Raw genomic sequence first — 19,308 nt, forward strand, 5'->3', positions numbered from 1 at the left:
AAACACATGAGATCTAGTCAGAGGCAGGTGATTCTCAGCCTATACCTTAAGAAAGAATAACAACTTTTTTTAAAAAATATGAGCTTTGGGTACTAGGCACCATTCTAAAGTGCTTTATATATATATATAAATCTATTTAATCCTCACAACAAACTTCTGAGGTAGGAGTAGTATTAACTTTACCCCCATTTCACAGATAGGGAATTGAGGTGTAAAGTTAAGTAACTTGTCCAAAGTTACACCCAGTAAGTGGGAGCTGGATTTGAATACAGGAATGTGATTATCCAAAGAGAAATAAACAGAGAGCTATGTATGAGAAATAATTTACAGTAGGCAGACAAGTACAAATTTACTCAGATTAAGCATAAGACAAATAGCACAAACTTGCTGTTTGCTGAAAGAAGCCAATATGATTAGAACATAGTGCATGAGACCAGTTTATGAGGTTACAGAGAACGACAAGGGCATTAAAAAACAGGAAACTTAAGGGCTTCAGTGGGAAAATGACATGATCGTATCTGTGTTTATTAAATTGTTCTGGAGGCCAGTAGGCTTCCAGCTTCTGTTAATGGCAGAGTAGTTTGGTCACACTAACCCTACTACGAATGAGAATTATAAAATCTAAACCAAAAAAAATATATATTAACTATTTGAAGGCACTAGAAAGCAACAGAATGTAGGCAGAAGCTGGAGTGGGAGTCTACCCTGAAGACACAGAAAATGCATAGCGAGAACTACAAGTCTCTTTTTACCTGAGGGCATTTCCCAATTCATCAAGTGTGACAAGTATTAGTGGCTTGAAATGTCAAAGAACCATGTTCAAGGTTGACCAGGGCAGCTGGAAAGTTAAGGGAGAGAGTGCTCTAGGTTGGCAGCTGGCAAGATGGCTGAATAGGAACAGCTCCAGTCTGCAGCTCCCAGCTAGATCAATGCAGAAAGCAGGTGATTTCTGCATTTCCAACTGAGGTACCCGACTCATCTCATTGGGACTGGTTAGACAAAGGGTGCAGCCCTCAGAGGGCAAGCTGAAGCAGAGTGGGGCATCCATCCACCCAGGAAGTGCAAGAGGTCAGGGAACTCCCTCCCCTAGCCAAGGGAAGCTGTGAGGGACTGTGCCCTGAGGAACGGTGCACTCCGGCCCAGACACTATACTTTTCCCATGGTCTTCACAACCCGCAGACCAGGAGATTCCCTCGGGTGCCTACATCACTAGGGCCCTGGGTTTCAAGCACAAAACTTGGCGGCCATTTAGGCAGACACTGAGCTAGCTGCAGGAGGTTTTTTTCATATCCCAGTGGCGCCTGAACACCAGCGAGACAGAACCATTCACTCCCCTGGAAGTGGGCACTGAAGCCACGGAGCCAAGTGGTCTAGCTCCGTGGATCTCAGCCTCACGAAGCCTAGCAAGCTAAGATCCACTGGCTTGAAATTCTTGCTGCCAGCACAGCAGTCTGAAGTCAACCTAGGATGCTGGAATTTGGTGGGGGGAGGGGCATCCGCCATTACTGAAGCTTGAGTAGGCAGTTTTACCCTCACAGTGTAAACAAAGCCCCCAGGAAGTTTAGACTCGGCAAAGCCCACTGCAGCGCCCCAAAGCCACTGTAGCCAAATTACCTCTCTAGATTCCTCCTCTCTGGGCAGGGCACCTCTGAAAGAAAGGCAGCAGCCCCACTCAGGAGCTTGTAGATAAAACTCCTATCTCCCTGGGACAGAGCACCTGGGGGAAGCTGCGGCTGTGGGCACAGTTTCAGCAGACTTAAACGTTCCTGCCTGCCGGCTCTGAAGAGAGCAGTGGATCTCCCAGCACAGCGCTCGAGCTCTGCTAAGAGACAGACTGCCTCCCCAAGTGGGTCCTTGAACCTCGTGCCCCCTAACTAAGAGACACCTCCCAACAGGGGTTGACAGACACCTCATACAGAAGAGCTCCGGCTGGCATCTGGCGGGTGCCCCTCTGGGACAAAGCTTCCAGAGGAAGGAACAGGCAGCAATCTTTGCTGTTCTGCAGCCTCTGCTGGTGATACCCAGGCAAACAAGGTCTGGAGTGGACCTCCAGCAAACTCCAGCAGACCTGCAGCAGAGGGGTCTGACTGTTAGAAGGAAAACCAACAAACAGAAAGGAGTAGCATCAACATCAACAAAAATGGCGTCCACACAGAAACTCTATCTGAAGGTCACCAACATCAAAGAACAAAGGTAGATAAATCCATGAAGATGAGGAAAAACCAGCTCAAAAAGGCTGAAAATTCCAAAACCACAACGCCTTTTCTCCTCCAAAGGATCACAACTCCTCACCAACAAGAGAAAAAAACTAGACACAGAATGAGTTGATGAATTGACAGAAGTAGGCTTCAGAAGGTGAGTAATAGCAAACTCCTCTGAGCTAAAGGAGCATGTTCTAACTCAATGCACGGAAGCTAAGAACCTTGAAAAAACAGGTTAGAGGAATTGCTAACTATAATAACCAATTCGGAGAAAAAGATAAATGACCTAATGGAGCTGAAAAAAACAGCACGAGAACTTCATAAAGCATACACAAGTATTAATAGCCAAACCGATCAAGCGGAAGAAAGGATATCACAAACTGAAGATCAACTTAATGAAATGAAGCCTTAAGACAAGATTAGAGAAAAAAGAATAAAAAGGAACAAACAAAGCCTCCAGGAAATATGGAACTATGTGAAAAGACCAAACCTACATTTGATTGGTGTACTTGAAAATGACAGGGAGAATGGAACCAAGTTGGAAAACACTCTGCAGGATATTATCCAGGAGAACTTCCCCAACCTAGCAGGACAGGCCAACATTCAAATTCAGAAAATACAGAGAACACCACAAAGATACTCCTCAAGAAGAGCAACCCCAAGACACATAATCGTCACATTCACCAAGGTTGAAATGGAGGAAAAAATGTTAAGGGCAGTCAGAGAGAAAAGTCGGGTTACCCACAAAGGGAAGCCCATCAGACTAACAGCAGATCTCTCAGCAGAAACCCTACAAGCCAGAAGAGAGTGGGGGCCAATATTCAACAATCTTAAAGAATTTTCAAACCAGACTTTCATATCCAGCCAAACTAAGCTTCATAGGGGAAGGAGAAATAAAATCCTTTACAGACAAGCAAATGCTGTGAGATTCTGTCACCACCAGGCCTCCCTTACAAGGGGTCCTGAAGGAAGCACTAAATATGGAAAGGAACAACCAGTACCAGCCACTGCAAAAACATACCAAATTGTAAAGACCATTGACACTATGAAGAAACTGCATCAACTAATGGGCAAAATAACCAGCTAGCATCATAATGACAGAATCAAATTCACACATAACAATATTAACCTTAAATGTAAATGGGCTAGGCCAGGCGTGGTGGCTCATGCCTGTAATCCCAGCACTTTGGGAGGCCAAGGTGGGTGGATCACGAGGCCAGGAGTTCCAGACCAGCCTGACCAACATGGTGAAATACCGTCTCTACTGAAAATACAAAAATTAGCCAGGCATGGTGGTGTGTGCCTGTAATCCCAGCTACTTAGGAGGCTGAGGCAGGAGAATCGCATGAACCCAGGACGTGGAGGCTGCGGTGAGCTGAGATCTCACCACTGTACTCCAGGCTGGATGACAGAGCGAGACTCATCTCAAAAAAAAAAAAAAAATGTAAACGAGCTAAATGCCCCAATTAAAAGACACAGACTAGCAAATTGGATAAAGAGTTAAGACCCATCAGTGTGCTGTATTCAGGAGCCCCATCTCATGTGAAAAGACACACATAGGCTCAAAATAAAGGGATGGAGGAATATTTACAAAGCAAATGGAAAGCAAAAAAAAAAAAACAAAAAAAAACAGGGGTTGCAATCCTAGTCTCTGATAAAACAGACTTTAAACAGAGATCAAAAGAGACAAAGAAAGGCATTACTTAACGGTAAAGAATCAATGCAACAAGAAGAGCTAAATTTCCTAAATATATATGCACCCAATACAGGAGCAGCAGATTCATAAAGCAAGTTCTTAGAGACCTACAAAGAGACTTAGACTCCCAACACAATAATAGTGGGAGACTTTAACACCCCACTGTCAATATTAGACAGATCAACAAGACAGAAAAGTAACAAGGATACCCAGGACTTGAACTCAGCTCTGGACCAGGTGGACCTAATACAGAACTCTCCACCCCAAATCAACAGAATATACATTCTTCTCAGCACATTGCACTTATTCTAAAACTGACCACATAATTTGAAGTAAAACACTCCTCAGCAAATGCAAAAGAATGTAAATCATAATAAACAAGTCTCTCAGACCACAATGTAATCAAATTAGAACTCAGGATTAAGAAACTCACTCAAAACCACACAACATCATGGAAACTGAACAACCTGCTCCTGAATGACTACCGGGTAAATAACGAAATGAAGGCAGAAATAAATAAGCTCTTTGAAACCAGTGAGAACAAAGACACAATGTTACAGAATCTCTGGGACACAGCTAAAGCAGTGTTTAGAGGGAAATTTATAGCACTAAAAGCACACAAGAGAAAGCAGGAAAGATCTAAAATTGACACCCTAACATCACAATTAAAAGACATAGAGAAACAAGAGCAAACAAATTCAAAAGCTAGCAGAAGAAAAGAAATAACTAAGATCACAGCAGAACTGAAGGAGATAGAGACACAAAAAACCCTTCAAAAACTCAATGAATCCAGGAGCTGGTTTTTTGAAAGATCAACAAAACAGACTGCTAGCCAGACTAATAAAGAAGAAAAGAGAGACAATAAAAAAATGATAAAGGGGATATCACCACCCGTCCCACAGAAATACAAACTACCATCAGAGAATACTATAAACACCTTTACACAAATAAACTAGAAAATCTAGAAAAAATGGAGAAATTCCTGGACACATACACCCTCCCAAGTCTAAATCAGGAAGAAGCTGAATCCCTGAATAGACCAACAACAAGTTCTGAAATTGAGGCAGCAATTAATAGCCTACCAACCAAAAAAGTCCAGGACCAGATGGATTCACAGCCAAATTCTACTAGAGGAACAAAGAGAAGCTGGCACCATTCCTTCTGAAACTATTACAAACAATAGAAAAAGAGGGACTCCTCCCTAACGCATGAGGCCAGCATCATCCTGATACCAAAACCTGGCAGAGATGCAACAAAAAAGAAAATTTCAGACAAATATCCCTGATGAACATTGATGCAAAAATCCTCAATAAAATACTAACAAACCGAATCCAGCAGCACATCAAAAAGCTTATCCACCATGATCAAGTCAGCTTCATCCCTGGGATGCAAGGCTGCTTCAACATATGCAAATCAATCAATGTAATCCATCACATAAACAGAACCAATGACAAAAACCACATGATTATCTCAATAGATGCAGAAAAGGCCTTCAGTAAAATTCAACACCCCTTCATGCTAAAAACTCTCAATAAACTCGGTGGAACGAGTTTGAGATGGAATGTATCTCAAAATATTAAGAGCTATTTATGACAAACCCACAGCCAATACCACACTGAATGGGCAAAAGCTGGAAGCTTTGCCTTTGAAAACTGGCACAAAACAAGGATGCCCTCTCTCTCCACTCCTATTCAACATAGTACGGGAAGTTCTGGCCAGGGCAATCAGAAAACAGAAAGAAAGAAAGGGTACTCAAATACGAAGAGAAGAAGTCAAATTGTCTCTATTTGCAGATGACATGATTGCATATTTTCTAAATATATAAATATTTTCTAAAGTCTCAGGATACAAAATCAATGTGCAAAAATCACAGGCATTCCTATACACCAATAAATGACAAACAGCAAACCAAATCATGAGTGAACTCCCATTCACAATTGCTACAAAGACAATAAAATATCTAGGAATACAACTTACAAGGGATGCGAAGGACCTCTTTAAGAAGAACTACAAACCACTGCTCAAGGAAATAAGAGAGGACACAAACAAATGGAAAAACATTCCATGCTCATGGATAGGAAGAATCAGTATTGTGAAAATGGCCACAATGCCCAAAGTAATTTATTGATTCAATGCTATCCTGATCAAGCTACCATTGGCTTTCTTCACAGAACTAGAAAAACTACTTTAAATTTCATATGGAAAGAAGAAAGAGCCCGTATAGCCAAGACAATCCTAAGCAAAGAGAACAAAGCTGGAGGCATCACATTACCTGACTTCAAACTCTACTACAAGGCCACAGTAACAAAAACAGTATGGTACTGGTACCAAAACAGAGATATAGACCAATGGAACAGAACAGAGGCCTCAGAAATAACATCTACAACCATGTGATCTTTGACAAACCTGACAAAAACAAGCAATGGGGAAAGGATTCCCTATATAATAAATGGTGTTGGGAAAACTGGCTAGCCATATGCAGAAGACTGAAACTGGAACCCTTCCTTACACCTTACACAAAAATTAACTCAAGATGGATTAAAAACTTAAACGTAAGACCTAAAACCATAAAAACCCTAGAAGAAAACCTAGGCAATACCATTCAGGACATAGGCATGGGCAAAGACTTCATGACTAAAACACCAAAAGCAATGGCAACAAAAGCCAAAACTGACAAATGGGATCTAATTAAACTAAAGAGCTTCTGCACAGCAAAAGAAACTACCATCAGGGTTAACAAGCAACCTACAGAATGTGAGAAAATTTTTGCAACCTATCATTTGACAAAGGGCTAATATCCAGAATCGACAAAGACCTTAAACAAATTTACAAGAAAAAAACAACCCCATCAACAAGTGGGCAAATGATATGAACAGACACTTCTTAAAAGAAGACGTTTATGCGTCAACAAACACATGGAAAAAGGCTCATCATTACTGGTCATTAGAGAAATGCAAATCAAAACCACAATGAGATACCATCTCATGCCAGTTAGAATGGCAATCATTAAAAAGTCAAGAAACAACAGATGCTGGAGAGAATGTGGAGAAATAGGAACACTTTCACACTGTTGGTGGGAGTGTAAATTAGTTCACCACTGTGGAAAACAGTGTGGCGATTCCTCATGCATCTAGAACCAGAAATACCATTTGACCCAGCCATCCCATTACTGGGTACATACCCAAAGGATTATAAGTCATGCTACTATAAAGACACATGCACACATATGTTTATTGCGGCACTATTCACAATAGCAAAGACTTGGAACCAACCCAAATGTCCATCAGTGATAGACTGGATTAAGAAAATGTGGCACATATACACCATGGAATATATGCAGCTATAAAAAAAGATGAGTTCATGTCCTTTGCAGGGACATGGATGACACTGGAAGCCATCATCCTCAGCAATCTAACACAGGAACAGAAAACCACACACTGCATGTCCTCACTCTTAAGTGGGAGTTGAACAATGAGAACACATGGACACAGGGAGGGGAACACCACACACCGGGGCCTGTCGGGTGGTTGAGGGATAGGGGAAGGATAGCATTAGGAGAAATACTTAATGCAGATGACAGGTTGATGGGTGCAGCAAATCACCATGGCACGTGTATACCTATGTAACAAACCTGCACGTTCTGCATATGTATCCCAGAACTGAAAGTATAATAATAATAATAAAAAGAAAGTTAAGGGAGAAACTGAAGAAAAGAAACCACAGAGCAAGTGAGCCCCAAAATCTGCATATAAAGTATGCCCAGAGAAAAACAACATACTGCCAAGAGTCAAAGTAATCAACAGAAGTAGACTTGAATACAACACAGATACTGAAGTTATCTGACAGCAAATTTAAAGTAATTTTTATTAATATGTTAAAGGTTCTAATGGAAAAGGTGAAAGGGAAATCAAGCAGTTTCACAGAGATGAAAACCATAAGAATAAAATGGAAATGCTAGCAATAAAAAACACAGTAACAAAAATGCAGAATGCCTTGAACAGGCTTGTCAATAGATTTGACAAAGGCAAGGAAAGAATCAACAAACTTGAAGGGAAGTCAAAAGAAAGTACCCAAACTGAAACAAAAAGATAATAAAAGACTTTTTTTTTTTTAAGTATCCAAGAGCTATGGGACAATATATACAACAGCAATATCCTTATGGTACCTGTGAAGCAGTATAATATTTGAAGGTAGACTTTAATAAGTAAAGATGTATATTGTAAACACTAAAACAACCATAAGAAGTTTTTTCAAAAAAGTATAAATAAGTAAATAATGGGGACAAAATGGTATCATTAAAAATGCACAATTAATCGAAAAGAGAAAAAGGAAGAAAAGCACAGATGGAACAAAACAAATAGAAAATTATTTGCAAAATGGTAGATTTTAATCCAACAAATTAAATGTGTATGGTCTAAACTTAACAGTTAAAAGACAGAAATTGTCAGATTGGTCAAAAAAGAACCAACTATATGATGTCTACAAGAAACTTACTTTAAATATACAGGCGTAGAGGGGCTAAAAGTAAAAGGATACAAAAAGATACACCACATAAATATTAAGCAAAAGAAAGCTGGAATAGTTGCATTCATACTAGACAAAGAAGACTTTAGAACCAGGAATGATGTCAGAACTAAAAAGGACATTATATAATTATAAAAGAAGCAATTCTCCAAGAAGACAAGCATAAACAATCTTAGATGTATATGCATCTCACTACAAGTTTCTATCTTTTTGCCTGAGAGAATTCTCCAATTCATCAATGCCTTTACCACAACAGAAAGCCATAGCTTCAGTGGCTTTCACAATACACGAAGCAAAACAAATAGAACTGAAAGGAGAAATAGACAAATCCACAATTACAGTTGGAGACTTCAATACTCCTTTCACAGTGATCACAGAAAAAGTAGGCAACCAGCCTTGGCAAGGTGGCTCATGCCTGTAATCCCAGCACTTTGGGAGGCCAAGATGGGAGGATCACGAGGTCAGGAGATCAAGATCATCCTGGCCAACATGGTGAAACCCTGTCTCTACTAAAAATACAAAAATTATCCAGGCATGGCAGCCTGCAACTGTAGTCCCAGCTACTCTGGAGGCTAAGGCAGGAGAATTGCTTGAACCCGGGAGGCAGAGGCTGCAGTGAGCCAAGATTGCACCACTTCACTCCAGCCTGGGCGACCGAGTGAGACTCCATCTCAGGAAAAAAAAAAAAAAAAGAAAAGAAAAAGTAGGCCAGTAAGGTTATAGAAGACCTGAAGAATACTATCAACCAACCTGACCTAATTGAAATTTATAGAATACTCCACCCATAAGGGCAGAATACACATTCTGTTCAAATACACAGAAAACATTCACTAAAACAGACCATATTCTTAGCCACAAAACAAACTTTAACAAATTTAAAAGAACAGAAATCATGTAAATTATGTTCTCAATTCACAAAGAAATTAAACTACAATTCAGTAAAAAAAACAAAACAAGTATCTGAAAATTTTGCAAATACTTAGAATTAGGCAACAAACATCTAAATAACCTATGGGTCAGAGAAAGAGTCACAAGGGAAATTATAAAGTATATTGAATAGAACGAAAATGAAAACACAACATATTAAAATTTGTGGGATACAACTGCAGAAGTGCTTAGAGGACAGTTATAGCGGTACCAAATAAGTGATCTAAGTTTCCACCTTAAGAAACAAGAAAAAAAGAGCACAAAAAGGCAAGAGAGTACTTTCTGGGCCAGGCGCGGTGGCTCATACATGTAATTCCAGCACTTTGGGAGGCCGAGGTGGCCGGATCATCTGAGGTCAGGAGTTTGAGACCAGCCTGACCAATATGGCGAAACCCCATCTCTACTAAAAATACAAAAATTAGTCAGGCGTGGTGGCACTCACCTGTAATCCCAGCTTCTTGGGAGGCTGAGACAGGAGAATCGCTTGAACCCAAGAGGCAGAGACTGCAGTTAGCCGAGATGGCGCCACTGCACTCCAGCCTGGGTGACAGAGTGAGACTCTGTCTCAAAAAAAAAAACAAAAACAAAAACAAAAAAGAGAGGCATTATAGACGTGTTCTCTATATTAACAGGATGTGAGCTACACCAGTGCATCCATTTGTCAACATTGTATAGTTTAGATTTGTGCATTTCCTCAGCTACTCAGGGGCTGAGGAAGGAGGATCACTTGAGCCCAGGAGTTTGAGAGCAGCCTGGGCAACATAGCAAGACCCTGTTTCTAAAAAATACAATTAAAGAAGACCACACAGGACTGGCTAATTCACTGTATATAGATCATGAAGAAAAGGCAGGTATCAAAATTTACTCCCTGGTTTCTGGCTTTAGCAAATGGGTAGGAGGTGACCCTTTTTATTCAGGTGTAGAAGAGTTGAGAAGAAAAACTCAAGAGTTCATTTATGGAGATGATAGGTTTCAGATGTCTATGAAACATCCAAGAGATATCAAATAAATAGTTGAATATATTAGCCTGGAGTTTAGAAAAGCAATATGGATTGGAGATATTAATTGTATTGCTGGTCCAGACTTATGATTGTAAATGTAAGCACTTAGAATGATGCATAGTATATAAGTGTTATAAAAGTTTTTCTGATTACTATCACTATCAATTGACATTATCATCATCCATTTTAAGTAATATAAATATGTCCTCACAATAGTAGGTATGACTTATACAATACACAGGATTATCACTATTTAAAGAAAATGCATACAAACCAACCAAAAAAAGAGAGAGAGAAAAACAGGCTCACCACTTTGAACACGACTATGTCAGAATTAAAAGCAACGTTTGGCTATAAATTTTCAGTCGCTAAAAAATAGTATATCTGTTAATCCCAAAAAAAGCAGTGAATGTACAAATAATGGAGAATTTAGATAAAGTTTTGTCAATTTAATTTTCATTCTAAGCTGAACTAAAAAAATAATTACATAACAAAGAATTACTTCTCGAATTTATCTCAAATTCAAAATGATTTATATATTATTAATTCTATTTCAGCCTTCAACAAACTCCAAAGTAATATGTCCTAGATCAAAATATAATTTAAAACTCATAGATAGAAAGCTCCAATATTTCCTTTAATAGCAAAAGGAATCACATTATCTTTGAAGATAGCTAAAATAATAACACTGACTAGAATGTTTCCAAGAAACATGTCAGGGCTAACGATTTCTATAGTAGCTCCATTTCACAGAAAGAATTTGAGCATGATCATGAAACTGTAAAAACTCCATTTTGCAGTGAATAAAATACAGATTAAAACTGCAAGTTTCAAAGCATGATGTAGACTGATTAAAAAAAAACTGCAAATTAAAATTGCTCTTCTGTCCCTTCAGAACCTTTTCTCATACATGATGAATAAAATTTTGTTTAGCATTATCTTAGTTTTATCTTTGAACTAAGTTATGGAAATATTAGTAGGGAGGGAAGAAGCAGGGGGAAGGGAGAAGGAGGGAGAAAACTTACTGAGATCTTACTATATATTAGGCACTATTCTAAGTCATTTACATATATTAACAGATTAAATACAATAATCTCATGAGGCAGGTAATATTATTATTCCTGTTTATTTCACATGAGGAAACTAAGTTAAGGAACTTGTCCAGGGTCACAATGCTGATAAATGATAGATCAGGACTCCAAGCCAGGCAGTCTAACTCTGTAATAGGCACCCAGCACACAACTCCAACATAAACTACCTTATCTCCACCTCACCAATATGTAAGTAAATAAATTTCTTGTCTCATCCTGTCAGATTCTGATTTTTAAACAATTTTGGAGGGATATTAAGTTGCCTTTTCCCCTGCTTTTTCAAGTTTTCTGAATCGTATAAAAATTAAACTGAAATGAAACTTCATCTAGTTGAGATCTCATTCCTCTAGTGCTCACACATTATAAGACTGTCAGATACAAGTGGGTATGCTTACTGGCAGATTTGGAAAATTATGTATGTTTTTGATCCTTGGTATGCTGGATACCGTATGATTTTTTTAAATTATTTGGTTTATTTTTTAAAAATAAAAAGTCAAATGACTATGAAACTCACGTGCACAGAATAACAAAAGAACAAGGGAATAATTCCTGGTGCTGGAGACAGCATTTTAGTACTCGATCATCATTGTTCTCATCACTCAATCCATCTGCAAATTTAGTAAAGGCAACAGTCAGTAAGTACACTAGAAATGTGGGTGCCACAGAAATAATCTAGGCTGTATTTACAAAACAAAAATATCTAAGAGATTTAAGGTAGTTAAGGTATGATACTATGATGGTGGACACACGTCATTATACATTTGTCCAAATCCACAGAGTGTACAACACCAAGAGTGAACCTAATGTAAACTATGTACTCAGAGTGATAATGATGTCAAATGGAGGTTCATCAACTATAACAAAGGTACCACTCCAGTGAAGGATACTGATAATGGGGAAGCTATGCTTGTGTGGGGGCAGGAAGTATGTGGGAAATCTTGATGTCTTTTGTGCAATTTTCCCGTGAAACTAAAACTACTCTCAAAAACTCTATTAAAAAATACATCTCAGCTGGGCACAGTGGCTCACGCCTGTAATCCCAGCACTTTGGGAGGCCGAGGTGTGCAGATCACTTGAGGTCAGGAGTTCGAGACCGGCCTGGCTAACATGGTAAAACCCTGTCTCTACTAAAAATACAAAAATTAGCCAGGCGTTGTGACAGGTGCCTGTAATCCCAGCTACTGGGAATCTGAGGCAGGAGAATCAGTTGAACCTGGGAGGCAGAGGTTGCAGTGAGCTGAGATCCCGCCACTGCACTCCAGGCTGGGCAACAGAGTGAGACTCCACCTCAAAAAAAAAAAAGTATATATGTATTTATATATACATATATAAGAAATATATGTATTTCATATATATTTATGTACGTATAAAAGAAAGAAAACTTTTTACATAAAAAGACAAGAAAATAATTTTTTTAAAACTCTGAATCTAGAATTTACATAGCATACAGTTGTGGATTTAATGTGGTTAGTTCGCTATTAAAATGGTCTAGGATATGGCTATTAGTAAACTCAAAGGAAAGAAATGTGATCAGAAGGCTAAAATGTCAGACTAGAAACCAAAAACCACGAATCCTAATATCAATTCAGTCACTTACAGATTATAAGTAACTTAACATTTTCTCAGCTTAAGAAGTCTGTGAACTAATAAGCAACTGTTCTACCGCAGCTAAACTAGTTTCCTGTGTGTGCTCTTCCTTAATCTCTAAAGCAATGCAATTAGAGGTATACAGGAGAAAGAAATATGGGCCCTAGGAAGGTAACACAAGAAGTAATTCCTAACAAATGTTAATCAGCTGCTGACAGGGTACCCTCTGGCATTCTCTAAGCATCAAAACATGTAGCAAAAATTCAGTTTTTATAAAATTAATGCAGGCCAGGTGGGTGGTGCCTGTGATCCCAACATTTTGAGAGGCTGAGGCAGTGGGATTGCTTAAAGTCAGGATTCCAAGATCAGCCTGGGCAACATGGCGAGACTCTGCCTCTACAAAAAAAACAAGAAAATTATCCAGGCTCGGTGGCACACTCCTGTAGTCATATAGTCCCAGCTACTCAGGACGCCGAGGAGGGAGGACCACTTGAGCTCAGGAGTTCAAGCCTACAGTGAGCTATGATCGTGCCACTGCACTCCAGCCTGGGTGACAGGGTGAGACCTTGTCTCTAAAAAAATTAAGAATAAAATAATAATAATAATGTAATGTGTAGAAATTGGACCAAAGATAATGTTTCCCACAAGTCCATAAACTACCTACCTGAGAACTCCCTAGACTTATTAATAACACAGAACGCAGGACCATACCCCAAATATATTTCTGGGTAAGAATCTTTGAAGCCTGGACCCAGATCATAATTTAAGGTCTTGGCCTGTCTCTTATACATTAAAATTTAAGACATACCAGCCAATTCATCTCAACCTTATTCCCAGTTTATAATCATTTTTCTCTCAACTTCTGGCCTATATTACTTAGTCCTCTAATCCTTCAAATTAGAAAACTCATTCGTTCATGCAATAAATACTTATATACGGCTTAATTTGTGCCATGCTAAGCAGATGGATATGCAAAGACAAACTCTTTAGGAGTTCATATTGGTGAAATCTAGACAGAGCTCAACTATGTCAGGACATGAGTGTGAGGAAGATGTGATTAAATTTCTTGATCAGATGACCAGTGAGCCAGACAGACATATATCACAGTAGTCAATTTTCCTTAAATTCAGAGGGTAAATGCCATGAATAATGCAAAATGTGTAACTCAAAATCATTAGTTAAACAATTCAATTCAGCAGATAAAAGGAGGCTTAAAAGTAACAGTGCACTGCTGTAACAGTATCAAACTCAAGATTATCAGTAATACCACTTTTTCTAAGATATATGGAGCAGAAAAATCAACTGTAAGACTATTCATGAAATCTTTAGTTATTTAATAAATACTTTTGAGCACCTGTACATGTGAACAAAATAAAATGAACAAAATAAAGACTCCGGAAACAGACCAGTCTGGTTATGTATCCTTGTTTTCCCACTTACTAGGTATGTATCCTTGGGTGAAGTTTTTAATCATGAGGAGTAAATGAAAATGTATATAAAGTATTTAGCCCAGTGTATGGCAATAGTGAATGCTTAAAAGTACCATGTATTTATTACTTAAGATTCAGCTTGGCAAGGTGCGGTGGCTCACACCTGTAATCCCAGCACTCTGGGAAGCCGAGGCAGGCAGATCACCTGAGGTCAGGAGATCGAGACCAGCCTGACCAACATGGTGAAACCCCATCTCTACTAAAAATATCTTAAAAAATTAGCCGGGCATGGTGGCACATGCCTGTAATCCCAGCTACTCAGGAGGCTGAGGCAGTAGAATCGCACACTTGAGGCCGGGAGGCAAGAGATTGCAGTGAGCTGAGATCACGCCATTGCACTCCAGCCTGGGCAACAAGAGCAAAACTCCATCTCAAAAAAATAAAAAAAAATTTAGAAAGATTCAGCTTAAATGGCACCTCAACATCAATGACCTCACTCACATACAGAATAAATAAATTCTATATAAATCATAGTTATTAAGATGTTTAATATCTAATAGAATTTAACCTCCTCAACAGTAGGGTTTATCTTTCTTATTCACTGTTACAGGGCCAACACTTGGAACAGTGTCTGGTACAAATACTTGGCAAACAAATGAATCAATAAAAATACAATGAAAAATATAAAAATACAGAACAAATGTCTGATTGGGGGAGTGGCAGATAACTATTTATTACCTTTAATTATTTTTACCTTATTATAAAAAATATATAATTTTATTAGCCAGGCACCGTGGCTCACGCCTGTAAGCCGAGGGAGGCTGAGGCAGGTGGATCACCTGAGGTCAGGAGTTCGAGACCAGCCTGGCCAACATGACAAAACCCCATCTCTACTAAAAATACAAAAATCAGCTGGGTATGGTGGCTCACACCTGTAATCTCAGCTACTCTAGGAGGCTGAGGCACGAGAAGCTCTTGAAGGTGGAGCTAGGAGGTGGAGGTTGCAGTGAGCTAAGATTACACCATTGCACTCCAGCCTGGGTGACAAACGAAGACTCTTTAAAAAAAAAAAAAAAAAAAAAAAAGCTGGGCGCGGTGGCTCACGCCTGTAATCTTAGCACTTTGGGAGGCCAAGGCGGGTGGATCACCTAAGGTCAGGAGTTAGAGACCAGCCTGGCCAACATGGTGAAACCCTATCTCTACTAAAAATACAAAAATTAGCCAGGCATGGTGGGGCAAACCTGTAATCCCAGCTACTTGGGAGGCTGAGGAAGGAGAATCACTTGAACCCGGGAGGTGGAGGTTGCAGTGAGCTGAGATCATGCCACTGCACTCCAGCCTGCGTGACGGGAGCGAGACTCCATCTTAAAAAAAAAAAAGGTAATTAAAAATCTGGAAAATACAGAAAATATAAAGAAAATTAAAATAACTGATAAACCCATCAGGTAAATATCACCTCTATTCATCATTAATCAGTATATAATTAAATAAATTTAGAATTATACTTCACATATTTTTTAATCTTATGTTTGTTTTTATTTAAAATTATATGTCATTAATGTTTTTCCAAATATAGTGTCCCCTCCTGTGGCTATAGCAATGTATGTAACTTCTCCCAATGTTATACAGGTTGATTCTAATTTTTTTGTTACATAAATAATGCTATAATGAACACTATTTATATAAATCACTGCCTGCATCTCTCACTTTTTTTGGATACATTTCTAGAAAGACAATTATTATCCTTAGGCTTATTCAAGCACATTGCTAAATACTGCTCTTCTACAAAGTTACCAATTCATAGTCTTAAAGCCATGCAGTGCTGTGAATCTTCCTAGTGGGTTGGGAGAGAGTAACTTTCTAAACTTAGAAGTGATAAAAATAAATCAGATATTAAAAAAAAGATAGATGAGTCTTATCAATCTGCATAAGCTTTTCATATAATGAGGACACAAGAGAATTACTGCCTATTCTGAACCATAAGCTATTAGTTTAATATATTAACTCAACCAATCTTCACAACCATTTTATGACGTGGAATTTATTTCCTCTCATTTCATTTATTCAGTTTCTTCACCTTTAACTTTCCCCAGGTTATGCTGTAAACCCAGGTTGATCATATTTCAAATCCTATGTTCCTCTCACTATAATAGATCAATACTATATCAAATAAATATAATTTTGCAAATAGTTAAGGACAAGGCTAAAATTATAGTCAACTAAAGCTACTTGACATGGACCATCTTCACTCAAAATTCATAAGCATTATATCTGGAATATACTAAGAACTAATAAATATTTGTTTAGACAATGAATGAATGGTAGAGACCCTTTTTCTTCAAAATTTTAAGACTAAACAAAAATTTTCGACTAAAGTAATTCATCTTAAGATGAATCTAATCATGGCTTTTAAAGCCTTCTCATAGTTAATACCATAATTGGATTCCTCTTAAGATGAATTCTTTCAAATCTTATGGTGAATATGGGTGCAGTGGACAGTACAAATCCGTGGTATTTAAAATAATGTAAGCTTACATATATAAATAATTCTGAGCTGGGAAGAAACAAGTTCTGAAAGAATGAAATAAGTCTTCTAAATATATATGTATAAACTCCACAGAAATAAGTGTTCCTTTATATATAGATATTTTTCCAGCAAATTATATAAAACATAAAGAACATCCTTAGCTTCTAAGACTAAAGCAATTTTTTAAATGACTTAATAGAAACTAATATTGAAAAAAATTAAATGAGGGGAAAATCTATACACTACTTTATTGTAAAAACACCTCATTCATTATTACCGATTCTGACAAACCACAGGAAAGTAACATCGTCTCCACAGTACATTAACTGCATATGGTGATGTTAACAGACTAGAAACCTAGATCACTTACAGACTTCATCACTCAGCAATGGTATTTTTAAAAAAGGAGTCCAAGGTTCTGGGATATAGATAATTATGCATACACAACTATACAGTCACTATCTGTGAAATATAGACATAATGTAAAAACGTCTAGGAGAAGCAGAAAAATAAAAGTCAAAGACTCCTAAACTAAGCCACAAACCATCACAATGCCCCTTCCATTTCACATTCCAATGGGTTTAAATGTTTTAAAAGTTTTGCACCATTTCCCTCCAATAATGAGTCTGCACCCAAACAAGTATTAATCAGGAGGCACTCTGAGAGAACAATACTTACAATGTTTTTGGGATGCAAGTTGTATTGACTGACCCCATAGCTTTCTATCTTGATTTTTGAGACTGTCATTGATGAAATGAACTGCAGGTATAGCTTTGTGCTGGGCACGTTTTAGTAGTTTTCCTTCCTTCATACGATCTAGCTCTTGCATAACGACCCAGGGAATTATTAACACAAGTTTGTCAAAACCTAAAAAATAAAAAGATTTCTTAGAATTTAACAAACATTTATTGAGCTACTAAATGGAATTGCTGTCCAAGAGGTGAAAGTTTTAAAGCACAAAGTCCCTACCTTTAAGAAATTCACAATAAATTGAGAGACAATATATTATAAAATGGAAATTAAAAAGAAAATAATGTGTCAAAAGAATGTTAAAAAAATAATTACTCTTGGAGATCAAAAAAAGAGTGAGTTCAGATTGCTAGTTTAACCTGTAAAGGCTTTTATAAACTTATAACACTGAATATGCTTAATATATAGCATATCTAAATGGAGACATGTTCATGGCAAAAAAAGCCACATCATTGTTAATATAAAATATCAACTTAAGGAAGAAAATCAGAATCTTTAAATATGTTCTGTAAATACCTGGTACTTCTGTTGTCTTCAAAATTCTAACAAATTTGAGATGATTCATCAGAATATTTGTGTCAATAACAATTAGAAGCTTTCTGTCTGAAGTATTATTTGCTAAAGAAAAAGAGCAAATATTTCATGACACTTGATAACAGACTTATATAATGACTAAAATTTTGATATTACAGAAGCATTGAAAATTCAATTAAATTTAAAACGCCTCTTTGTCTTGTTAACCGTATCAGAGATTTACACAGTTGGCTAGACTCTCAAGCTGATATCTATCCGGCCCGTATCCTTGTTGCCAAGTAAATTTCTCCCCAATCAATTAAGGTCCTCTCGATAGGAATAGCAACCCCTGTTTGGAGTGGGAGTGGGGTGCAGAATCGTCTAAGTCAAAGTGGGCAGAGAAGGTAAGGGTTGGCAAAGCAGAAATACACAGGAAACCTGGGGCCAAGACTGTGAAAAACCAGCCATGGAGAATGTTTTTGAGAGCATTCTTAAGAGAAGTCCTTTAGACAATAAAAACAAAATTGCTTTTACTTCGATTCTTAAGAGAAAGAATAGTAATCAATGTTTAATCACCCACTAGTAGAATACTATAAATTGCTTGTAGGTGGATTTTAAATTATGAACTGACTTGCCTGGGGAGTAATTATGTTTCTAACTTCTGTCATGGATCACCGGTAGTTGTGCACTTAGTAATTATAAGCTAATTTTAACATATCCTGAGTGAATATAATTGAAAGATGAATATGTGTAAAAGAAAATACATGCTGGGCGGGGTGGCTCACGCCCATAATCCCAGCACTTTGAGAGGTCGAGGCGGGCCAATCACCTGAGGTCAGGAGTTCGAGATCAGCCTGGCCAACACAGTGGAACTCCATCTCTACTAAAAATTAGCCAGGCATGGTGGCACACGCCTGTAGTCCCAGCTACTTGGGAGGCTGAGGCAGGAGAATTGCTTGAACCTGGGAGGCACAGGTTGCAGTGAGTGGAGATAGCTCCAATTCCAGCCTGGATAACAGAGGGAGACTCCGTCTCAAAAAAACAAAAACAAAAGAAAAACC

The 19,308-nt window shown here is 38.2% G+C and overlaps 1 protein-coding gene across 24 annotated transcripts in view; it reads right to left on the bottom strand.

Annotated features, from left to right (window-relative positions):
- SWT1 (SWT1 RNA endoribonuclease homolog) overlaps positions 1 to 19,308 on the bottom strand; it is a 135,988-nt gene that overhangs the window by 90,437 nt on the left and 26,243 nt on the right. For all 24 annotated transcript variants that reach the window (XM_055110507.2, XM_055110460.2, XM_055110473.2 and 21 more), the window contains exons 8-10: positions 18,251 to 18,352; positions 17,663 to 17,851; positions 11,955 to 12,048 (exon numbers count right to left, since the gene is read on the bottom strand). In XM_055110507.2, coding sequence (XP_054966482.1) covers positions 11,955 to 12,048; positions 17,663 to 17,851; positions 18,251 to 18,352 — 385 coding nt within the window. The remainder of the gene's footprint in view (positions 1 to 11,954; positions 12,049 to 17,662; positions 17,852 to 18,250; positions 18,353 to 19,308) is intronic.

The sequence above is a fragment of the Pan paniscus genome, chromosome 1, assembly GCF_029289425.2.
Source record: "Pan paniscus chromosome 1, NHGRI_mPanPan1-v2.0_pri, whole genome shotgun sequence".
Classification (NCBI taxonomy): Eukaryota; Metazoa; Chordata; class Mammalia; order Primates; family Hominidae; genus Pan; species Pan paniscus.